This window comes from Hipposideros armiger, unplaced genomic scaffold, assembly GCF_001890085.2.
Source record: "Hipposideros armiger isolate ML-2016 unplaced genomic scaffold, ASM189008v1 scaffold_163, whole genome shotgun sequence".
Taxonomy (NCBI): Eukaryota; Metazoa; Chordata; class Mammalia; order Chiroptera; family Hipposideridae; genus Hipposideros; species Hipposideros armiger.
In genome coordinates, this window is record NW_017731513.1 from 2032059 (window position 1) to 2058083 (window position 26025).

At 45.2% G+C, this 26025-nt stretch overlaps 1 protein-coding gene across 8 annotated transcripts in view; it reads right to left on the reverse strand.

Moving 5' to 3' along the window:
• MMP16 (matrix metallopeptidase 16) overlaps nt 1-26025 on the reverse strand; it is a 451752-nt gene that overhangs the window by 98578 nt on the left and 327149 nt on the right. The window contains exon 2 of one of the 8 annotated variants that reach the window (XM_019651636.1): nt 17951-18029. The exons of the other annotated variants lie outside the window; for them this stretch is intronic. Within the exon in view, the coding sequence (XP_019507181.1) occupies nt 17951-17962 (12 nt within the window). The 5' untranslated portion in view covers nt 17963-18029. The remainder of the gene's footprint in view (nt 1-17950; nt 18030-26025) is intronic. 8 annotated transcript variants of the gene reach the window in all.

The window sequence follows — 26025 nt, forward strand, 5'->3', positions numbered from 1 at the left end:
GAAGTAAATGGCAGAGCAGGGCCAGAAATAGTTTATGATTATTAAATTTTAGAAGCTCTTGAAAATTCTCTCAGTTACAACTGAGTATGTCACAGCTGCCAGACCATTTTTTAAATAAGTCACCAAGTATTTATGGAGAACCAACAATGTGCCAGCACTGGCATTCAAACGGACCAAACGAGAGACAGAAGCCTCGGCCCTCATGTAGCTCTCATTCTGCGAGGTGAGAAAGGCAACAAGAAATAAGTGTGATGACCAAAAAGTCAATAAATGGACTTCTGTGGTGATGAACACAGCGGGAGAAAACACGGAGCAGGAAATGAGGCCTGGGAGGGCAAGCCTGTGACAGGGCGGTAGGTGCAGACTCGCTAAGAGGACATTTGGGGTGAAGAAAGACTCAAGGAGGTTAAGAGGTGATGTGTGCACGCATCTCAGGGACCAGCTCCCCAGGCAGAGGCAACGGCCACTGTCAAGATCACAAGGCAGGACCGTGTCCCCAGAGCTGGGGCAGAGGAAGAGTGGAAAGCAGTAGGAGATGGGGTCAAAAGTCCCAGAACCAAAGTCTATCGGGCCCCTGGATGGGTTTCTGCCCGCTAACTTAACAACACCAGCTTCCTGCACTAGGACGGGCATCTGAGGCTGCGGGGTCAACCTGGTAGATTACGTTACGTGCACGTAGGATGCGCCCTCCTGAAACTCCTCTAATAAGTTAGAAAACAAGGAACCCCAGCAGGTGTCAACTGTGCCCCCAGATGACTGTTCTGCAACCAGAGGAGGGTTGTTCCAGGACAAACTCACCCCAAAGCCCCAGAGCTCCGGGGCAGGAGACATGGGGGAAGCTGGGGTGCAGCCATCAGGTACTCCGGTGACTCCTGGGAGGAGCTGGGTGGCAGTTCTGCACCCTGAAGGGACAGCCCCTGTCCCTCTCCCCACTTGGACCCAGGCTGGGATATTTCTCCAAGAAATCAAACACCAACAAAGCCTCTACAAGGAAGCTCAAAGGTGAGTGTGGGGGGCCAGGTGGCCACACGGCTGTCTGACAGGCCTGGCCCTGGTGTTCGGGAGGCTTGTCATGCCACGGTCTCACGCAGGTGCAGACAGGTGCAAGTCACCAGAGAACTGAAGAAAACCTCCTGACTGAGAATCGGGAAGAAGCAAATAACATAACCTGTGAAAGGAACCACAGAGAAACCAGACACAGAGAAAAATGTCAAAAACAAAACAAAACCCTTATATTTAAAATCCACAGAGAGAAGAAAATTCACACATACACACAAAAATATGATAAAAATAATCTCTTGGATAATTAAGAGAAAAAAAAATCACTGCCAACTACAATAAAATATACTCAGCAGACAGGATGACCTGAAATAACTCCCCAAAGAACAACACAAAATAACAGACAATACTGAAACATCTGGGGATAAAATAAAAAGCTCTAACACTGATCAACAAAACCCAGAAAGAAAAGTGAAGAAAAGAGTAGTTGTACTTATTTTCAACACTTGCACTCCATGTGTCACTGAGGCTTATATGCAGTGAAAGACCTAGAAACATCCAAGGACTTTAAACAAATACAGGTCAGCTGGTGTATTTCTTCCACCGAGGTTCTAGGAAGTTCTGGGTTATACAGCAAAACACCTATCTTTCTATAGACATGTACATTTTCTTTTTGGAAGAAAACATACCCTTCCTTCATGTTTTTAAAAAATGCCTGTCTTGATAAAATAGCTGACAGATCTAATCATGCCGAAATAACATTTCGTTCTTAGGACAGAGTGAATACAAGAGTCAAGAGCTGCCTGCGTCCCACCTGGACAGACCCCCCCCCCCAGATCTGCCTTCTCCACGCACACCAGGTTTGGGCGGGAAATCTGGTGTAGGTGACACGGGACTGCCTTTCAAGGAGTTTGCAATCAACTGGAGGTGAGAGATTTTAAAAAAAATTTACTTTCTGCATCAGAAAGAGATTATCGAATTCTGAGGCAATCAGAAAACGTTTGCCAGAAAGCAGCCTTCGGGACGGACCTGAAGATTGAGAGACTCTGACAGTGGCAAAGAGTGGGGATGAGCTATGGAAACATGACGGAGGCACAGAGTCCAAAGGCGCCCGGGTTCGGGAAGAAGCCAGGGGAGACACTCCTGAGAGGTGTTCGCCGGGCGCGTAAGAAGTGGGGCTGCGGGAGGGCGGGGAGGAAGTGCTGTTACGATCTGATCATGAAACGTCTCAGGACATTACAACACTCGTGTTGGGCCTATATACCTAATGGAGGTCTTAATAATGAGGAAATTGGTCTGTTCTCACCATGCGCCAACGCCGCACTATAAATAAACCGCAGTCCGCTTTTATCTTCATTGTTCTTCAAGATTTAATACAGGATTCTAGACACCCCTGAGTCATGGCCCTGACAAGGACGTGCATAACCATCCAGGAAGGTCACCACGCAGCAATAAAAACAGCCACAAATGCTGCAGCCATATTGTTTGCTTGATTTGTCTCCACCGGTAGTTACCTTGTCCTAATATGCTTATGTTTATTACTTGCGAACGATTTTTATTTAGACAGTTTATGTAAATCATCAACTATGCCATTTGTGCAACAAGTGCTTAGAAGTAAATTTGGATGTCTTCACCCCAAACTACTATTTACCACCTCAATTAGCTCTTATTTTTATGATGATCTGAATGAATTAACTGTGCAAGACTACTGGAAGCAACTATTTTGACCTGAAAATAAATCTATTATGGCACTTGAACTACAGAATAAGCATACATTTCTCACATTATAGAACTCTATTTTCTTGACACGTCCCTGGGCAATCCATAGAAAAAAGAAGAAGAATTCCACAGTCCAATGTACGTATGTGGGAACTGCTTCATTAAACAAAGCTAACTAGGTTTCTTATGGGACCTCCGAGAGCTCCTATGAACTGAAATCAACAGGCAGGGTTAGAGCAGACAGCATTTCCCAGCCTCTTCTGACCACACAGTCTTTCATCTATGTGTTTTTTTCTAGAATACCCATTAACATCTCTGAACACAATCTGAGCACGTCTGGGGCCTAAAGGATTACATTAACCTCTGATCTTTTCGGCTGTTTCCTGAGTGAGGTGTTAAATAAATCCTGACTAACACTTCAAATGACTTACCAACAACAGCACCTGTTTAAATATTTGAAATACTAGCTTTCATTTCACACTGAGGCATAAGGGCTTTCTTTCAAATCAAAAATACATTTTGAAAGCACATAACTTATAACTGAACTAGCTTTAATGTGAAACATCCATAAGATATAGTTTATGTGTGTAAAACGGATAAAAATGCAGCGCGAGAGAAGGCAAAGCAGCTCACACTAACATTATTTAGCTCAAATTAAAACTTCACACTTCACATGGAGTGTTCCCATGGAATGGTAAAAACATATACAAACCACTGCTTGTCCATTTTCTGCTCTTAAAACTCATCCATTTATCATTTTACCCATATTAAGTAGAATTTATTACCATATTTATTGGAATTGGGGGTTATTTATAATCTTTAGAGGCACTTCTTTAAAATTAATGAAAATACTTTTGTTTTAATTAGTTGTACCATCTCTAAGTACAATGGAACACATGACTACACACAAATGCATGAAAACATATTTACTGGAGGAAAACGTAATTAAGAAAATCAACCCTGCCTATCCGACCATAGCTACAATCATCGGTTCAGTGTACTGACTTTGGATGTTTCCTTCTTTGCATCTCTGGGGCACATGCAAATACCCATAAACACATACACATGTCCACACACACACACACACACACACACACACACACACACACTGACCCACACACACTCTAGATACACACTCACAGATGTGCACACATAATTATGCACGGGGCTCATGCTGTGTGGAAATTGTTTTCGTCCTTCCAATTTAATGTTGTATCAGGAATATTTATCTATATCATTAATCCTTTAAAACATAAAGGGTAGTGGTTAGATTATGTATAAGTTTATCAACCATTAGACCATCCCTACTGCTGGAAATTTAGGTTATTTCAAATTAGTCATTATTATAAGCAACACTTTAAAAGAAGCTTTATGTGTAATTTTGATTTTTCTCATGTGGAAATTTTTGGAAACGCTCAAGATTATCAACATGTATAAATAGTTTAAAGTTTGAAACTGCCTGCCATGTTGCCCTCTAGAAAATCTGTACGGTTTCTCACTTCTGTAGCCATGTTTGATAGGAACCGTTTTCCCACACTCTTCATTATCACTGAATCACAGTTGTTTTGTCAATTTCATATGGAAATCAGTATCCTTTTTGTCCCATTTCTATTTATTAGGTTGTTAGGTAGATTGGACTGTGTGTCCATTATTTGTCCATTTTTCTACTGGTGTGTCCCCATTTTTCTTATGTAGTATTTTTTATATATTAAGGTGTTAAAAGGTTTTCCATAGAATTCAGAAATATTTTCCTAATTATATGTTTGTCTTTCAATTATGTCCATGGCATCTATCTATCTGACAATAGATAGGTAGGTAAGTAGGTAGGTAGGTAGATAGATAGATCATACATACATACATACATACATACATACTGATATTCTGTTGTTAAAGCTTCTGTTTGATCTCGGCCCATACCTGCTAATCACAGAGGATTATTCTCAAGTCTTATGGTATTTAATGTGAGTTGCTCCATCAAGAAGCGTGTTTTGTGATGAGTATCTTCATGAGTATCACGTATTAAGGCCAGTAACGTTCTCCGATTGTTCTCACATCAGTCATGTTTCTCGCTCCCAACTCTTTCTATGTGGAATTTCTTTTTCTCATAAATCACAGGCTTCCTACAGGCAGGGCTTCCTTCCTCACTGTCCAACTGCCAGCTCTGCATCCCCTCCTGGCGGGGCATCTCTGAGACCGTCTCCCGGGGCCCCTTCCACCCGTGTCAGTGGCAGAGGCCTCAGCTCTGGTTAGCACTGCCTCCAATCCAGTCCCTGCGTGAAACACTCAGGAGCAATTCGCTGCCTGAAATAATATCAAAGCGACAATACTCAAAGGACCCACTGTTATTTTTTTCTTATATTTTTAGAAATAAACAGATGAAAATATTTACAAACAGTAAAACAATAACTAGATTCAACATGCAGTTTGCTCAGTCCCTCCCCCCCACCTCCAAACACACAAAACTACCCTAGAGAGAAAAGCAGACCAGTCAACTGTATTTCGTATGGAAAACAGCCTGTAAAGTAGATGGATGAGAAAGTTAAACAGAATGATTGTTAGTTTAGTCTGTGGATCATAGCCTCTCTCATGAAGGCAGTTAAGTATCTCTGCTTCTAGACAATTGGCTGCGTCTTGGGAAAAACTGATTTAAATGCATACAATACACATATACCATAATTAATTCCAAGAGATTTAAAGGATCAAATATAAAACATCAAATTACATTTCTGTAAAGTAATGTTGAATGCTTATTTAATATCTTACCAGGACGGCAATTTCCATGCTTACAGTGTTGGAAAATGGCCACAGAAATAGTCATAGATTTAGAACGTCAAACTTAGAACCCCAAAAGCTAAAAAGAGGTATAGAAAGTTACAAATATAAATACAACGAAATTTTACAGGGGCAAAATAACCCTGTTACCGAAGCCTGAGTTGGGCTGTATCTGTCTTGGCTCCGTGTGTCCTGACCCCCGAGGGACCAGCCCCCTTTTCAGTCTTGTCCCCACTCGCGCCACTTCACCAGGCTCTGTGTTTGTTCTTTCTAACGGTTAAAGCTGGCTGTGTTTCCTACTGTTGCGCAAAGGAATTCCAAGACTCTGCATACCTACAGAATACAATTTAATTTTCCTGCCCCATGGCCTCCAATTGCGTCATGAGCAGACCCTTTATATCCGAAGTGCAACAATCTGTTCAATTTAACTTTGAAAACTCCCTAAAGTATGTAGAAACTTAAACAATAATTGTCATGTTGTCTCTTAATATGACTTTCATCGACAAAGGGTTAATATCTGTAACAGTAAATGGAAAAACATACGATCACAATTTAGAAACTGGCAATGAGTACATACAGAAAATTCTTAGAAGAAATACAAATGACTAATGAACATGAAAATATCCAAAACAATCCATCAAAGAAATGCAAATTAAAACAAAATACTGCTTTCCCTTGTAAACTCAGCAATGGTGAACCCATTAGCATCTTCAGAGCTAAGAGGGAACACTGAACCAGCAACCACATTGCCTGCTGATGGTATAACCACCCCAAACAACGTCGGCGACTGCTTCAAGAGCTTCAATTTTGATCAGACCCTTTGATGCACTTTTAGGGATGTATTATAAGAGAATAATGAGAGAACCAGAAAGATACATTTGTACAAAAATTTTTCTGAAGAATCATTTTAACAGAAATATCAAAATAACTAAATATAAGCAATTAAGATGATTAAATACTGATGCCTTTTAACTGAAATGTTACACAGCCACTATAATGATTTTCATAAGTGCTAATGACATGGTAAAATGATTATGTCAAATGCTAATATAAAAATATCAAGAAAAATATGTATGGTACCAATTACATATAAAAATGATTGCCAAAGAAAGGATTGGCAGTACATGTATTAAAATATAATGTGTAGTTCCTTGTGAATGACGTATTACAAGTGATTTTTATTTGCATAGTTATAACATTAAATGGAGTAACTTCACTTTTGAGAATCCATATTAACACCAAAATAATGCGAAAATTGGAGATACACAGAGATGTTCTTTAGGTCAAAATTTTATGATCCCACCCTCCCTCATGTGAACGGGTTGACAGAGCCTGCACTGCTGATCAGAAAGCAACTATTAAGTGAATTATGGAACATTCCTGCTAGGCTATTAAGGAATCAATAAAATTATATTTAAAAGCAAATTTTAATACCATGAAAATGTTTATGGAAAGCACTACTGAACACTTCAAGAGAAGGAGAGGGCAAGCCACAGACTGTGAGAAAATACTTGTAAAAAATGTATCTGATAAAGAACTGTTATCTAAAATATACAAAGAACTCTTAAACCAAAACAAAGGAAACACCCTTCACAGACACCTCACAAAGAAGATATAAAGACGGCAAATAAGTGCATGAAAAGATGCGCTGCACATCACATGTCATCAGGGAAATGCCAATCAAAACAATGGCGAGACACCACTGCACACCTATCGGAATGGCTAAAATCTAAACCACTGGCACCCGTGCTGCTGGGGACGTGGGGCAACAGGAACTCTCACCACTGGTGGGAATGCAAATGGCGCAGCCACTTCGGCAAGTGGGGCAGTTTCTTATAAAACTGAACATACTCTCACCACACAATTCAGCTGTCACACTCTGGTATTTCCCCAAAGGGGTTAAAAACTTATGTCCACACAGACGTGCATGGCTTCATTACTCATAATCACCAGAACTTGTAAACAACCAAGACGCCCTTCAGTAGGTGATGGATAAATAAACTGTGGTCCATCCAGACAGTGGCATGTCATTCAGCACCAAACAGAAACGGCCATCAAGCCATGAAAAGACATGGAGGGACCTTAGGTGCATGTGACTGAGTGAGAGAAGCCAATCCGAACAGGCTGCACACTGTGTGGTTCCAACTCTGTGACGTTCTGGAAAAGGCAGAACTGTGGAGACAGGACAGAGATTGGTGGTTGCCAGGGGTTGGGGGTCAGAGGGGGGATGAGCAGGGGGAGCACAGAGGATGTTTAGGGCAGTGAGCCGACTCTGTGTGACGCCATAATGGTGGAGACATGTCGTCATTCATCCGTCCAAACCCACAGGATGTCCACCACCAAGAGCGACCCCAGTGTAAACTGTGGGCTCTGCGGGATGATGACGTGTCCGTGTAGGGTCATTATTGTAATAAATGTACCACTGAGGGGTGATGATAATGGGGAGACTGCACGTGTGGGGACTGGGGTACATGGGGATCTCTGTACCTTCCTCTCAATTTTGCTGTGAACCTAAAACTACTCTAAAAAACTGTCTAAAGAAACTGAATACATAATAACATTATAACTATGGGAAACACAGAGGAAGAACATAAATAATAGAATTGTTACTATGTGGTAAGATTGTATCATTCTTTTCTTCTGTAATTTTACATACAGTCTGAGTTTTCCAGATTATACATGTATAACTTTTTTTCATATTAAAAAAAGGGAAGTGTTGGTCAAAAGACACAGTTTCAGATATAACACAAATAAGTTCAGGGAATCTAATATCCAACATGGCGAGTGTAGTTAATAATATCGTATCATACACTAACGATGTGTTGAAAGAGTAGATATGAAGTGTTCTCCCACATACAAAAAATGGTACCTACACAAAGGGATGGAAGTATTAAGTAGTGTGATTGTGGGGATCATTTCACAGTACACATGTATCTCAAACCATCGTGCTGTATACCGTGTGTACAGTTTTTATCTGTCAGTCACATCTCACTAAAGCTGAAATAGACGAATGAGTTGACAGTTCATCAGATGATCATATTCTCTGAGAACACAGACTAAACTAAACAATGTCCATCAGAAAAGAAAACAACAAAACACGGGGGAGCGTGCTCGCAGACCTCCGTGTGGCTACAAAATGCAGACACGATAAGGAAGGCTGAGGGCTGCAAGGGTGGAGGAAGCGGGTTCCAACTAGATTACAGAGACGCGTTAGCCGGGAGGAGGCGCCGCTTTTGTGAGGGGCCAGGAGTTTATTTTGTTGAGTTTGCTTTTATTTGTGGAAGAACGAGGTCGGAGCGATATTCTAATGACTTTTATCCGTATACAATATAGTAAAGAAGACTAGAGGCCATTGATCAGTTATCTAATGACCTGGTGATCCTAGGAAAAAGAGGAGACGGGAGTGCAGTCATTTGTGGAGGCAGAACTGCTGAATGTAAAGACCAGTTGATATGGTAACAAGGGAGGTGACGGCAAGGCTTGTGGATGTGTGCCCAAGCCTAAATTACTTAGAGAATAAGCGATTCTGTACTTAATCTAGGGACACGGGTGGGGAGAACAGTAAGCTCAGGGTGTGGTTAGAATGGTTCCCCTTTGACGGAGCAGTTGTGTCTTTTCATGCTGGCATCAAAGCATCCTGGCAAAATACATAGTCCTCTATCAACGGAAGTAAATAAATATTCAGAAACAAAACGCAGTCATGAGGCTGCCAACTTCCCATGGGAGCTGAGTGTCACTCACCCCAGAAACACCTCTTTGTGATGTTCACCATGGTTTTGACATGTCTCCAGGACAAGGACTCACGAACGTCCGTGTGCCTTACAGTCACCCAGAGGGCTTTTTCCAAACACGGGTTGCTGGGCTCCACCCAGGTCACTGAGATCAGGGTGGAGCTAGGAACCTGTACTTCCAACTTGTGCCAGGTGGTGGGATGCTGTGGGTCTGGGCACCTCAGTGGCGAACCGCTGCCCGAGAACCGCGCTATCCGGGAATGTAAAGATATGCTATTTCGAGTGACTGAAAGTAAATGGAATGTGGCCAGGGGCTAACATCCCAAAATACAGCTGTGGGACGAGCAGGTGGCACACATGTTTACAGGGAAGGGAAAACGTAATCCACCGCAGGAACAAGGGTTTAGCCTGCTCAGAACAGGGCCGTGTGTCACCCAGGACAGGCACACAGCTATCAGGTCTGGTCAGGGTGAGACTCCCCGTGCGGGCCGCAGTCTTTGGGTTGGTTTTATACATGCCTTCCCTAGAACCCCTGAAAGTGGAGTATAAATTTACACAGCCTCGCTTTACCTACTGCCACAAGGCAGAGCTCCGTGTCGACACAGGAAGGTGCTAATGAGCATACACTGCACTGAGTTACAATGAAAAGTCAGTCAGGCGCATGTAACACCTAAACCTAAACCATGCAGCTCTTCCCTTCCACCAAAGCGCAGGCGAGCCCAGGAGGTCACCGGGAGGCCACCCAGGGGACCAGCTTGTACATATGGCAGGCTCCCAAGTCGCATGCAGCTTAAATACCATCTGTTAAAGTAACTGGCTAGTCTCCTCTCTCCTCTACCCAAGTCATCAACTTCACCAAAACGATTCTCACTTCTTTATCTTAAAATATGTTCAAGTTGAAAGAAGTTCCATATTAGGATGTGGCCATTCAAAAAACCTGTTCCCCAAATACTTTTAATATGATAAACATACAAGTATTTTTAGATTATAACCTTGAAAATGTCATATTCTGATCCTCATCTTCTCTAAAATATATGAAAAAACATTTGAGATTCTCGCATCACACGGTGCTAATGATACTTCCTGAGCCAGAGATTCTGACGCGCTGGGTTCATTTTCCTACACAGACAGTGAACCGCAGAAGGAGGGAAAGCCAGTTATCGTGCATTTACTTCCTAAGACTTTCATGTGTGAGGATCAAAGTTCACATGTGGGCAAGTAAAGAGGGGTCCCCACCGTCAGTTTAAATCTTGATGGAGATTTAACGCCAATTTGAGCTTCCGAAATAGCTTTCATCTCGGATTTCAAAGTGACTCTAAGAAACTATGCTTTACTTCTTTAATTGCCCTGACTTAACCACATACTACACAGAAACCATTTTACAGATGGGAAAATGAGCAACCTCTCCATGAATCAGGGACCCAGAAAAGGGACCATCCTCGGAGTATGTAAAACCAGCCAGAGTTTCCAAATATCCCAGAACTGTGTTTGTGCACATTGAACAGACCACGCATTTGTGAGCTCTCATTATTCTCCGTCAGATCACTTCTTACAATCGTTCTCAACAGAAATGCTGCAGGGCCACTTAGCCAGCAGGGTTACAGGCCGAGGGACCCCACAGTCTGTGCTGTGACACTCTCCACATTCACACAGTCATAGGATATTATGAAGCTTTCTAAACGACTTTGGTCTTATGAGAAAACACTTAAGCCCATGCATATCTCATGTTCAATGTGTCATCACTGCAAACATACATCCCGTTATCAGAGCTGATACAAGTCAGCAACAGCCATCGCAGGAAATGAACCCGACGTCGGCAGAGTCAGCAAATGCACTGTCCATACAGCGACCTTTCTTTTTGAGCAACAAGCATATTTCACATCTAAGTTCAAGCAGTGGAATCGGCTTGACATAATATTAAGAGAGGCCATTCTTGCTTTTGGTGAATGTAGAATCTACCTAGAAAAACGAAGCAGTCACACACAGAAACTTGAGAAAAAGCGGGGATTGGTGCTGGCCTGTGACACGTAACGTCCATGGGTCCCATGGGTGGCAGGAAAGGCGCCGTCCAGGAGCCCCAGTGAAGGGGAGCGGCCCTCGGAAGCATGACACCTGGTCCAGCCCCCGCTCCGACCTCTGCCTGGGACCTCGTTCCCAGTCCTGTTCCCTTTTCACAATCCATAGTTTCCTCTCTCAGTGACCTAAACTATGCCATGTTTCTATAATCATCTTCCTAAGGACTGAGTCAGATCATGGTACAGCATGATCTGTCAGGGATACCAAGCCCTGAACCCCGGCTCTGCCCTTACTGCATTGCCCACGTGACCCTGGGCCACCTTCTTAAGGTCTCTAAGCCATGGATTACTCTCAGGTGAAGCAGGGTGAATAATACACCTACTGTTACATTTTCCACGAGGGTTCGGTACAATATGAAACCCCATAGCAGAATGCTCAGCACCTGTAAATCATCACTCAGTGCGAGGTGCCCCCTCCCCCAAGCAAAGGCCTTTAAAGTTGCCTGTGGAGTGGATGAGGAGCTCTTAGCCAGACACGCAAACCTCGCCCTGGCTCCATGGCACAGCTCTTCTAGACTCTATCCGCTACCTGCTGCTGGCAGTCCATGAGCCTTCCCCACATTGTCCCTGCCACGTCCTGGGCCTCGGTGGTCAGCCCCAAATGCCCCTCCCTCTCATCCCACACTCCCCTGTCAAGCTCAGCCCCCTGCTGGTCAAACCCAAGTGTTACCTCTCTCACGACACAAGCTGACCCCTGACCAGGCTTGCAGCCTATCCCTTTCTATCCCAGCACACACTGCCGGGCACCGCGGCGCCATCCACGCTAAGGTGTCACAAAGCTCCGGCTGTCAGGCTGGGCTTTCCTCTCAGTGACCAACACGGCCAGCACACTATCTGCACAAAGCAAGGCTGAAACAACACTCAGTGGGTGACGGGCAGATTTGACCAAAGAAATGATGGGACACCCCATGTCCCTAACACAGAATTTCTCTTCCAGCAAGGTTTACTCACGTTTCAACAAATGTTTAATGTACAGGACACAAAGGTACTGAGCTCCCCAATACTGTTCAACTACTGTACTTGGAAAAACCCCAAAATGGGTGTGGAATCCAGTTATTTCACAGTGGCCATTCTATTTCATGGCCAAATACGCGACCTGACATATATTACATACAACTTCAAGGAGCTTAGTTCAGACTCTTGAGAATAGTATTATTCAATTAAAGATTTGGAACAAAAAAGAAAGAAAGAAACCTAGCAGTGAATGATTAAATCAGTGTTTCACTGAGTATATGCATTAATAAATCTCTCGGATACACATATTGGGTTGTCAGAAAAGTCACGACATATTTTTTTCTATGTTTTTCATTGCAAAATGCGTCATGACTTTTCCGACAACCCAATATTTAGGCTCATTTTTAGAGCTGGAAAAATTGTTAAATCACTCATCCTTAATAAAACCACATGAAGTGACTTGTGTTCATATTAGTAAACAGCAGATAAATACCTTAGAAATTCATTAATTAACCAAATATATATATTTATGTGTCTGTCATCTTGCAGCTCTACATTCACCTAAACTATAAACTAGAATTTTGGGTATGCCACAGATAAAAAATGTGACATTCATGGTTTCCTGAGAGTTTAATGAAAGTTCAGGAATTCTGGCAAGAGTTGGATATAATCCAAGTCAGGGGAACACAGTCCTTTCATACCCCTACCCCGCTCACCCCCGTTCCAGGAACAGCTTTGGCCATAGGACCCACAAATCCAATCTTCCTGCTCTAATGGCTCAGAGTTCCCTGGGTTTCCCCAGCAAGTACTGCAAAATTAATGACTGCTTTCTGATTTATTCATGTAAATACGTTTTCTTCCTTGGCCGTCCTTTAACTGCACTGGATCTTCTCTTCAAGAGATATTAGGACAAATAAAGCAGCTCCCATTATTGGAGGACTTCGTCTAGGAATCAGCTGTCAATTACTAGGGATTGTCAATTACCTACAAACACGGTGACGTGGTCATCGTTCCCTCTTTTCTGGCCTGCCTTCAAGTTCTCCTCTGTACTTGCTCTACTTTGAACATTTTGAATTCTTGGCATTCCACGCTGTACCATGGATGTCCAAGCCGGCCCCTTGCAGGTAGGATAAGGTAGCATCTGGTGATGTGACCCCAGAAATAAGTGACACTGCCAATCAAGAGTCTCTCTCAGCCAGGTTCAGATGCTGGAGGTTTCAATTTTTTTTTTCTTTGCATCTAAAGGAAGATTTATAAGTCTGTATGTCTTTCTATCCTAAAAAATATATATTAATATGTTATACCTACGAGGCATGATAAAAAAATACGGTGAATGTTTAAATTTAAAAAAACATAATTACAGTAAGACACATTGCCATTAATTCCCATCAAAATACCCTCTCTCACTTTGAACACCCTTATCCCATCGTTCTTGCCACTTTCTGAAGCAGTTCTGGAAGTCCTCTTTCCTGAGTGTCTTTACTTCATCCTCCATCATGACAACGCTCCATGTCACACATCGCTTCTGGTACGGCAATTTCTGTCCAATAAAAACATTACGGCGTGTCCTCATCCACCTCATTCACCGGATCTGACACTGTGCAACTTCTTGCTCTTCCCCAGAGTCAAAATGACCGTGAAAGGCAAACGTTTTGAATCGATTCAGGACATCGAGGCAGCCACAACAGCACAACTAAAGACACTCAGGAAAGAGGACTTCCAGAACCGCTTCAGCAAGTGGCAAGAACGATGGGATAAGTGTGTTTAAAGCGAGGGAGAGTATTTTGAGGGGGATTAATGGCAATGCATCATCTACTGTAATTCCTTTTTTTTTTCAATTTAAACATTCACTGTATTGTTTGATCACAACTTGTAAATAAAACGGATTGCAGTGCAGTCATTATAAATACAAGTTTGAAAGCCCTGAGGAAGGAGTAATTCTCTTTTCTTCTGGACGTATTACAGAAGGCCCATCATACCATCGCTCACAGATCAGCCTCGCAGTGAAGGCTTCCCAGTCCATGCTCTTCCAAGTACAGACCTGCCTCACACCCCCGTCCCCACTGCCCCTGTCACCCTCCACAGGCCGTGAATCTCACTGCTGTGTTCACAGCTGGCCTGGCAAACCTGATGGAGAACCAGGTACGTGAAAGGTGCACATCAGACATCTTCTCCTGACAAATGAGCAAGTGGACTGAACACGTACAACGGGGCACATCCTGTGGATTCAAACTGTCACTTCCACAGACACGCTTCCCGCCATGATGAAATGCATATGACGACGATGCAGCGAATAACACAAGTACAGTCACAGCTTGTCAAGGAAAAGCACAGAAAAACAGCAAGGGCTGCGCTGGGCATCGGAGGGTCCCTGGAGGAAGTGCCACTTCCTCCTGCAATCTGGGAAGTGGTAAGGATTTCCACGAGAATGTTGTGAACAGCATCATCAGCAGGGGCACAGCACGGGTGGAGGGCCCGAGGCACAAAGGGACTTAGCACCTTTAGGAGAAAAGGTGGCAGGAGAGCATGAGCAAGGACATGACAGAGACAGATGAAAATGGAGAGGTGGGAGCCAGGCTACATCTCCTGCTGGAAACACTGGCGGTTTCTGCTTCCTCCTTAGACTGGTGGGCTGTCACTTAGGCTTCTACCGGAAAGTAAACCCTCGCATGGTTTTTCAGGACACTCATAATATAAGCCCTACCCCAAACATAAGCACCAGTTAAGATCGTCAGCCAGACATGTCTGTTTGAATAAATGTAGATTTTTGGACAAGAATAAATGTAGATTGTTGAAGCAAAACTTAATATAAGACCCGGTCTTATTTTCGAAGAAACAAGGCATTTATGCAGGAGCTGCACAGTTAGATGCGCTTTGTGATCAGATTTCTGCCGTGTGGATGATGAACAGACAGGAAGCCAGGCCAGGTGCAGAGGACGAGCTGCAAGGCCCGGTAGGGACCGAGGGACCATCCCAGCCGTCTGTTTCCTGAGCTCCCAGCAGCAACTTGTGCATAACATTCTCTTAGCAGCGAGCGGTTCAGCCATCTCCAGGGTGTCTGGGCCTTCCTTGTTTGTAAATCAGTAATCCCACCATCAGTCTGTCTACGGCTGTCAGCCTTCCAGAGAACTGGCCTGCCCTTCGGACCCACTGCACTTTATCATGTCACAGGCTTACTTTTCTACTTTATTAATTTATGATTTTGTCGTCACTGCTTCCTTCTTCCCACAGTCTTTGGATAAATTCGTCTGTTCTTCTCTAACTTCTAAGCTAGATGTTTCATTAATGAATTTTGAACTTTCATTCTTTGTACTCTTAACAGTTGGGCAACAAACTTGCTTTTTCTAAAATATGACTTGAGGTGCATCCCACATACGCTGACATGTAGTAATTATATTTTCCTTCAGTTTGTATTTCACAATTTCCACTGTGACTTCTTCATTCATCTCTGAGTTGTTTAGAAGCATGCTTTTAACTTTTCAGACATGGTTCCCCTTATTTTTTATTTATTTTTTTACTTCCAAGTTATGACACTGTTAGAAAATGCATTCTGCCCGAAACATTTTTTTAATAAGCTGAAGTTAACTTTATAATCCCCCAATGGTGGTTTTTAATAATTCCCCACATGGTCTTGATAAACACGTGCATTTCCCTGGGGAGTGGGTGAAATTATCGAGGCACTGGGTCTAACGTGTTAAAAAGAGGAAGGGACACCCACGCCTTCCCGCTGCTGGAGCAGCCGCGCATGTGAGCTCCCGGTGCGCATGCGCCCAGGCACGCGGGCCCTGGCCGTGCCCCTCGCCCCGCCCTCACAGGTGCCCTGCTCCCCCGCCACCACTGCCACTCACCAGCTACTGTGCGTTCTCTCCAAAAATCAGCCAGCTCATCAGCTCCTGCAGAAAACTACAGCCTCCTGGGTTGCTTTAGATGCCTCTCCCAGGCGCTCACAGCGCCTTGCAGGCAGTCCCTCACTCACTGCCATTCTCTCCCTGCGGGGCTGTGACCTGCCAAGGACAGGGACATCGGAGACACTGCATTTCCTGGCTTCAGTATAATGACTCAGACGTTGAAGGTGCTCAACAAATGTCTCAATTCACGAGTGGATAAACGAGTCGATGAGCTCCGTGCAATCCTGCACCTTGACCGCTAGGAGAAGCATGATAGGATCACTTACAATTACTTTGGTTATAAGAAGAAAAAAGTTTACCTTATCAAGTTAATTGTAAGAGTGATAAATTCTTTAATACACAATCTCTGTTCCAAAAGTTGTCCAAAAAAGTTCAATGAAATGTGTTGTAATAAATGAAAGACATTTTTTCATTGTTAAACCAAAGTATCACCAAGAGATATGATTTTTACTTTTTTTTAAATGAAGGGGCAGTTTATGGGTTTCTCTACATTCCCCACTGTAGTGGGGACAGTGAGCGTCCCTACCTCCAAGTAAGAGCAAGGGGGCTGCCTTCAGCTCAGGGGCAGCCCACCCGCACCTCTGCTGTGGACCCGGTGGCTGAGCCTGGGTGGGTCACGCGCGTTCATTCCAGCCCCCAGTCAGTCACCCATCCTTACACGCACCGAGCATCTACTCCGCCCCGTCCCTAGTCATCAGCCATGCTTCTGAGGGCCGTAAGCGAAGAAATCGCACACAGACCCTTGCTCGCATGGAGGTTATATTTAATGACTAGCAGATTAACAAATCAGAAGTAAACGTTTATTAACATCAGGATTTGCCAGTAAGGAGATTGACTGTTCATGTGTCTGAACAACACTGAACAGGGAGAAGACGCATGGTTGTGGGGACATGGTCCTATCACTGGAGAAGCGCGCTTTGCTGTGTGGAAAAGCATTTATCGGGGGGCCCGCAGGAGAAACACACTTAGAAGAACTGCCTTTCCTTACGACATTTCTATACTCACCAAACAACCTATGAGAACGGATTCTGCTTCTCAGTTTCCTCCAGGTTATTTTATTATTGTTGTTGTTATTATTATTATTATTATTATTATTGAAAGGACTGCTTTTAAAGACATGCATTAAAGAATAGAAATGTGATCGCAGCCCACCCCTGGAAGCCTGCTGAGTCACGGGGCCCTGCCAGGGCAATGAGTAGCCACGAGGCACGTAAGGTGTCCATCTGGCATACAGCCTACACCTGTGTTCCATGGCATTGCAAAGCAGCAGACAGCTCCTTCAAAACATGAGAATCTATTAAAACATAAAGCTTGGAAAAAAGGCTTTGTATTTCATGCATATATGTTGTAAGAAAAGTATAAGCTGTAAGCAATATGTGGTGAGTAATATATCATCCTAGAAGTAGAATATTCAACTTATTTTTGGGGGAAAACAAAACAAAACAAAAAAAGTTACCAAAAGCTAACAAGAGGCATGGTTATCCTTAATTTTAAGTTGTATCGTAACTAGAGGAGACACTTTTAAATGTACAGAAAAAATGTCATTACTAAGTTCTTTTTAGCTAAGATAGATACGCAAAGATACCAAAAGCAACATTATTTCCATCTTATAGGTAAGTATCTCAAAAATGACATTTTAGAATTCCTGCCTTGGCTGTGTCTTTACACATCATAAAAATTGAAGAATTAACCTGAATTTTACCTTGACACCTGGAATGATACGAACTTTCAGTGACAGTGAGGGGTAAATGGACAGGACCAGGACAGCCACCCAGGAGGCCCCTCGACTGACCTCCTGCCACATGCTGACCACACAGGACACGACAGAGTTCCCCTGAGAGATCCAACGATGGCGGAGAGAGCCCTACACACTGGACGACAAAGAAGGCGCCACATGAAAGGGGTGGAGAGGCTGCCACACACCCTCCAATACACGCCATCCCGGGCCCAGCACCATGCAGATCGGGGGATCCCCAAGTCCCACCTACCCCGGGGGGGTGGGTGGAGGGTGGAACCACACATCTAGGCCCCAGCTTTCATAGCTCACACCTGAGGGCCCCCCCAAATACCTGGAATTCACGAGCCCCTTGGTGTCATGGCAGACAAGGCAGTGCCTGGCAGGGACACGGCATTTGCCGTGGCTGTACCCCCAAGGCCAGCACAGAGGGGCAGGCATGGCGGGAAGGGGTTCCCTGCAACTTTGCCAGCTGCTGCCTGAGTGCCCAGCTCTTAATGGCCGCACGTGTCCGAGCTGCCGCCCTGCTCCGGGGAGACCAGGAGGCGGGGGCACATTCCTGTCATTCCCCTCTGGCTGGTTCCAGCAATAAAACCAAGTTGCCATCACATCCCTGGAAAGAAACTGCAGACACACCTAGCACCCCACCCTTTACAGCCACCATTGGAGGGAGGGGTCCCCGAATCCTGTAGCTCTGACAGCCAGTGGGGCTTGCATCCATGAGTCACAGAACCGTAAGAAACAGGGCAGTTAGTCGTGGGTGTGATCACTGGCCACAGCTGTGTCGCCAGGACCCTGCACAGGAGCAGGCACAGATGCCACCTCCTGGCTTTGTCCTTGCCCCGCCTGATCAATAATGTCCTTTCTGGATGCGTCCAGACAAAATTTAAGAGTAGAAGAGGCGCTACTGAAAGCAAATGATACTTTGCATCAAGTTAAGTGTATTTCCCATGTGTGGATGCAGCAAGAGGACTCAAAGCCTGAGGAGGTGGCACCACACTGAGGTGCCACATCTCGGCTGCTTGGGGAGGCTCAGTCCCATGCCAAGTGCAACATGCACACTGAAACTGATGGCCAGTGTCCATTCTAAAGTAAAGGCAGAACTGTGACCAGGTGGTACGGAAGGACGCTCTCGTGGGCGGCGCAGGCGGCAGCAATGAGGACAGCCACAGTGCACACACCACGAGGGAGAGTCAGATCCTCAGCCTTCTTTCCGCAGGTTAGCGAGGAGGCAGACGTTCACGCTCACGTCCCCATGTCATGAGGAAATGGTGACAGGAGAGAGTCATTTGACCCAGTTTGTTTTAATGGCCTTAGGCCGACTGGGCCTTCATTTGCTTGGACACATTTAACCCGACGAAAGCAAATGCTCTGTGACCTCGGAAGTCGAGGTGAAATGTACGTGCAAGCATGTTTCTCTGGCTCCCACATTCCCAAGACCGTGAGCCCTCAGTCCTTTCAATAAGCCTCCATCCTCCTTCCAACCCAACTTCAGCTTAAAGAACAGGCCCCCCCCAACTAAAGTCACGGTGCTCAGTGAGGGCTGGACAGGTCGACTGCCAGATTCCCAAGGTCAGAGACACAGATGTCTGTGAGGCTTGCTTGCTCTGAACGAAATGCCATCAGACGCCTCTGCGTTAGGTGTGATTGACTGGGACAGAAGATGTGACTTGCTCATATGTCCACCCACACGAGTCACGGGAAAGCCGATGCAAAGGCTCCTGGGAGTGGTGACGCACTGAGCGAAGGCAACGCCTGGTCCCCATGTCACAGCCCCCGGGCTCCGTCTGTGGTAACAGTGACAGCAGGCCTGGCCACTCCTAAAGCTAAACTGTCTAAGTTCTGTCACAGTGCCTTCCTGACGTTATTTCTGGTCAGCATGATTTCACTCAGGAAATGAAGGTACGAATCAGGAGGAAGACAGAAGAAGGTGATAGAAGTTTAAAATGCTGCATTTTTTTAGGCCAGACTCCTCACATTTATGATGGAGGAACATTAAAATGCTTGCTTTCCGCTGATACGGTGAGATTTTATATTAACAGTTGGAAGGCAGCCCAAGCTTTGCCAAGCTCAGCTGCGGAGCAAGCAGGCGTCTTGGGCTGCGGGCTCATGTAACGTGTGACAGCACAGCTCACTGACGCAACCGCTCCAGAGGTGGGTGATGGCCGGCGCTCTGGTGGCAGTCCCCACCTGGGCTGCCCGCTGCCCTGAATGAGAAGCTCAGCCTGCTGGAATTTACTCCCACAGCCAAAGTACTGAGCCAGAGGGAAGTAGAAAAGCAAACAAAAGACCACTGCAATTTTGTATTTTACGAAAGTAAGTTAGTTACTAGAATTGTTTCTTATTAAAGGTAAAAATAATGACACTGTACCAGCCTGATCTATTTCAAAAAAAAACCTCTTGGGCCGGCCGAGTGGCGCGATGATTAACTGCCTTGGGACACCAGAGGGCCCCGGTTCGGATCCCACATATGAGGGCCAGTGACACTGCCCTCCACAGCTAAGATGCTGAACAGCAGCTCAACCTGGAGCTGGGCTGCCGTGAGTCGCCGGCGACGGCGTAGGCTGCAGCCCCTGTGGCAGTGGGTTGCCATGGGCTACCGTGTGTAGCCAGCAGCCAGCGTGAGCGGCCAGCAGCCACAGTGAGCGGCCGTCCAGAAGCCGGCGACTGATGTGCCTCGCCTGGGAAGAGCGCAATGATGGTGCCAACTTGGGCCAGTGAAGCAACGTCCTCCACAACTAGACTGAAGAACAAAACGACAGCAACTTGTCTGCTCCCCTTCCCCTAATTCCCCAGCACTGTTCCCATCCCCCCAATTCCCCAATAAAAATCTTTAAAAAAACCACAAAAAACCTCTTATAAACTGGGAAACATAAAAAGTATAAGATCATGCTATTATTTTGTGAATTTACAAAAATACAGTGTATTACTTACAGGATCTTAAATGTGACCAAAAAGCATTTCTGCACCTGAATATAAAAGCCGCATCAAACTTTGGGAGTGAGGTTCTGAAAACTACTTGGAGAAACTTAAGGACACATGGTAAAAACAGATCCAATTTTCCTGTGCCATATCCCTTCTTTTCTCTCTTATTTACATGTATGTATCACAGTTACTCTGAAAGTGACTTTTTAGCTACCATGTATGAGCATTATTGTACATGCCAGGCAACCTCGTGAGCGTTTACTCCACATTCACTGACTGATCCTAACCACAGCCACATGTGTTCACCCTGCATGAGAAAACCGAGGCACAGAGAGGTTAAAGAGCTTGCTAAAAGTCACACAGCAGGGAAAAGGCAGACCCACACCCTGAACATGGCTCTTAACCACTGTGTTATACCACCTCTCTTCACTTTTACCACTTTCGGAGGCACGAACACAGCGATGGGCCAGGGAGGTTTTGGACACATTTGTGCTATTATACATTACGGTAGCTCCTGGTCTCAGTATACACGACTCAGCTGTCTCCCCCAGGACCGGTGCCCTGATGCCGCCAGCAAACCCGAGGCCAGCCCCACGTCCTCGGCCCCTCCCTCCCATACCAACACACTGCCATGTGGACAGTAAGGCTGTACCGATATCATTTCCTTGGGGTTTTCTGCCCTGAGCTCCCAATGAAAACCTGAGTCTTTCTCTGCCATGTTTGACGTGGCCCTCCTCCTCTCGACCATGCAGTCTCTTTTTTGCCAATTACTGCCTCACAGGTGTGACTCTCAGCACACAAGTATTAGAGTAGAAATTCTTCTGTCTGAGTAATGTACACACCTATGTTCTCATATCACAGGTTTCCATACGAGGACCCCCCACACACACCTGGGAGCCAGAGTTACCCATGCTGTCCATCGCTGTTAGAGTGTGAGGGCAGGTCAGCAGATGACCTTAGCCATTCCCAGGATACCAGGCCCTCCCTCGACACACTCTCGGATAGGCAGGGACCCCACCACGGCTGCACTAGTCTGGCAGCTGAGCCAGTCTCTCCCAGGCAGACCCTGTGTAGGGCAGAGAGAAACACGTCACCACTGGCCTGCCTCAAAGGCAACCAGGCAGCAGGGAAATCAGGGGATGCCCCTGGGCCGACCGCAGAGGAATGCAGCAGGCCACGTCTGCACGGGATGGAGGAGAAAGAGTTAGAGTGCTCAGCTGTCACCGCATGATGACATCCGGGGCCCGACTAGACTGGGGAGAGTCACTCGCTGATCAGAAAAGCAACTGCGGGGCTCTGGTTTGATTAGTGTCCTCTGAAGATGGCTTCTTTTACAGCCTGTATTTAACAGGGCGTGGAGGTGTCAAAAACAGACAGATTACATTCAGGTTTTAATGAAACACTGTCGAGCTAACAGGAGAGACAATATCGATCCACGTTTTATAAGTACAAGAAGTCGTCCACAGTGACAGCACCGTCACGTAAAGTTACTTATTTTGTAGCAGGGAAATTAGCAAAAGTAAGAGCAACCATGTAAGAGCTTGATACTATATGTCGAGCAGTATTTCAAATAATATTGCTTAAAGCTTATTTAAAAGATGGCCTCCCTTGAGTATTTAAACTTCCTTGACAATAACTAAGCTGGCATTTTCCATCAGTGTGATAATAACGGATGTCTGCATGGTTTAGGAACAAGCACGCTGCCACTCGCCTTCACTGGTCTGCTAGCGCCCTGCCTCCAATGAAACACACGCATGAAAGACTTAGGTCACATGACAGTTTGAGGGGCCCTTCTGATAAACGCTTGTATAAAGCAGTCTATTTCCCTTCTGACTAAAATAGTACTTATGTTTTCTTGCCAAATTTTTGAGTAGTCAGAGGGTACGATGGCCATTTGCAGTAAGAGCATATTTTACATTTAACAGTATGTTTCATTTTCCTCATGGGCATTGCCCTGTTGGAAGGTATGACTGCAAAGCACCACATATTCCATTACCTGAGTGCATTTTCCTGAGCACACCATGCATTCCCAGGACATGACAGAGTGCTGCAGTGACCTGTTTTAGTCAAGGACCTATGTGACGTGTGCCTGCTTTATTTCAGTGCTAGGGCACACAGGTTTAAAAAAGCAGACAGAATTATTAGGATGTCTAGGTTTGGATTTGGAGATCACATTTATAAGGATATATTTTGATATTCTAATTTAACACTTCTCATTCAGGAGACTTGTCAAGTGGTAGCCCAGTAGGTCTTTAGAAACCATGTGTTACATCTAGAAACGGAAACCGCCAAATAACTGGATCATTCCCAACTCAGTAACATGTATCTCCTTCGGCACTCGTGAGGGACAGGGCCTGCGAGGGACGGCCACAGCGGTGAGCAGAGCAGCCAGTCCGTCACCTTGGGGGCCACCTGTGCAGCCATCGCACATCACCTGCAAAGACGGCTGAAAATAAAATGTCAGCTCGGTGGCACAGCATCTGTGGCCAGTTGCTGAATGATAACCACTGCCCTGCCCGGCTGCTCTCAGGAGATGACACAACGCTATGGACATGTGTGCTCCTGATTAAAAGAATTGTTAAAGTGAGCTTCCTGCTACGAGTGCAGGGCGGAAGTTACGCCTACTGCTGTGAAAGGAACACCTCGAGTCAGGACTCGAGTGTGATGCTCTCTAATAAGAGTGACAGTCTGTGTCTTTCAGTGACTATTTCTGTCTGGACATTAAACTATCCGGACTTAGCTCCACAGCAAGAACTATGCCCAACACTCTTTCCTACAAGTCAAAAAATCAACTTCTCAGAACGGTGCACTGACCGCATTCTTCAAATTAAGTCTCACTCTGGGCATATCTGCTCATTTTCATATGACTCTAAATGGAGTAAAGAGCCCTTCATTTAAACTATTACATCAGAAAAAGGAGCTCTTCCGAGGCCACCGGAAGTGATAAGAAGCAGCCTGAGGAAGACTGTCACACAGCCCCAAACACTGCGCAGATGTGACGGGCCAGTCAGGAGTCTCCCTCAGGGTTAGCTGACGTTTCCACGTGTTTCAGACATACCCAGAAAGCCGTAGGAAAACTTAACAATTTTTAAAGGGATTCTCAACAAAATTACATTGGGACATTTCAAGTATAAATATTCCACAAGAATAGTCCCTACTATAAAGCCCTTTTAATCTTGTCATTTTGAGAATTTTACCTCTTTAAATAGCATAAGTTGTTAGCATTACACTAGTTTTGGAAGCAGATGACAAGGTACCCAGGAGGTATGAAAAAGTGACACCCGTCAAGGACACACATGCTACGTAAGTCTGCTCCTACGTGTGACAAAGGTGGCGGCTGTGCACTGCCCACGAATGCTCATGGGCTGGGTCCCAACAATCGCCTCCTGTCAGTCCAGGGGCATGTGCGCCAGGGGTGGGGCTGGTGACAAAAGGGGGACCTGGGGCACCTCCCGGTGCAGCTGCCAGAGAAGAGGCAAGCCCCGCTCACGGCGTTGGGTGAATGGGTGACCTGAAGCAGAGCAGACATGCAAGGGGAGAGGAGTGAAGACCATCCAAATAGGACACGTAGGCCCACATCACATCCCCCGCCTGAAAAAGGGAGGCGTCTGCTAATCTCAAAGCGAGCACCTCCCCTTTCTGGGCCCTGGTGTCTCCCCTCCACTCCCCACCTCAACATCCTTCTGTCAGGAGGCATCTTGGCCTGTTCAGGAACTGAAGCCACAGTCTCCTGGGTGACACCTGAGAATGTTCTTCCCCCGCCCCACACAGGATCTTAGCAGCATCCTCGCTCCTCGCCAACACCTCCTCCAGGCTGCGACTCAGAGGAAGGGAAGCGGGAACCCCAGAATATGTAGGCCCCTGCACCAGATTCAGGGCTGCGAGGAGAAAACTCGATGCGGAAAGGGGGCAAGATGCAGGCGTGAAAGTGAGTCCGTGGTCCAGCCAGTAAAGTGTGTTTGTGTGTTTCTAATGTCCCAATGCCACAGAGCTCAGTGAGGGAGCAGGTTTTGAGACTTTTGCCAGCTTTTCAACAATCATGGATGGAAGTGTTTATGTACATTAAACATCATGTTTGTAAAACATTTTCCATCTTTTGTTTTGGCGCTATCTGCACTCACTGACAGTCTTCTAAGCGCCAACCCGCACCTTTGTAACCATCTCACCTGCCTTCCCATCAGCTGCTCCCATCCCCACCCGACATCATCCCGTGTCTTCACATTTCGTCTTGAACATACGGATGCTCAGTGCCCAAAGCGCTCCATTCCTGCCGCACGAATCCCTACTGCCGTTTCACAGTCCCGCTTCTGAAATCGATTCTCAGTGGCTCTTTACCCAGAAACTTTGCAAAGCTCTGTATAATTCTGCACTATACAGAATGCAATGCCCAAGATGATAATCTTTTTTTCTTAAACTAGACCGGGCATAGGTATTGTGCCTCCCTTAATTTTCAATCCCAAGAGACTGATACAATGCCCACATATGGAAGACGCTCGAAATAATTCTTCTATTAAAGCGCTAATATTAGGAAATAAAAAGTTCCAAACTTTTTATATCCTTAAATAAAAAGCTATGAAAAGGGCAGTCGGCAAAGGAAGAAAACATTCCGTCTCTTAATAAATGCATACAAAACATGTTAAAAGTCCACAAAAAGGTCCTTGCAATTTCCAGAGCAGCCCTCGGTGTCTGGAGCCCAGTGCCCCCACGGCACATGCACTGCCTCCTCCCCCACGCGCTGTTTCCAGCTCCTGCGGCCCGTTAGCCTGACGGACAGTTATGGCTCCCCATGACTTCCCACCATTGCACTTAATAGAAGGTTTTCATTACTGCACTTTCAGCTTTTGAATAGCAAAACCATTTACTTATTTCCCCTTTGAACTATTTTTCTAGCTTCATAAAAACAAACCAAATCTCTATCTGTCGAACATAAAGAATGAATAGAGTTCCAAAATCTAATATCAAGATTAGGTAAACACGAAGTTGAATAGCATTTTTAATAAGAAAGTTTCAGAAATAAGTGGGCTTTTTTGCTACTTTATGGAAAAAAGGATAAAATTTAACAGAATTGAGGCATTTAAATCCCACTTCACATTGACTCCCAGAATTTTTAATGATACACCCCAAACATGTTTAAGGGCCTAAGAAAAGTTAAATGAACTTATACTTCTGCTCAGCTTATCCAGCCTTAATACCTAGCCCAGTCAAAG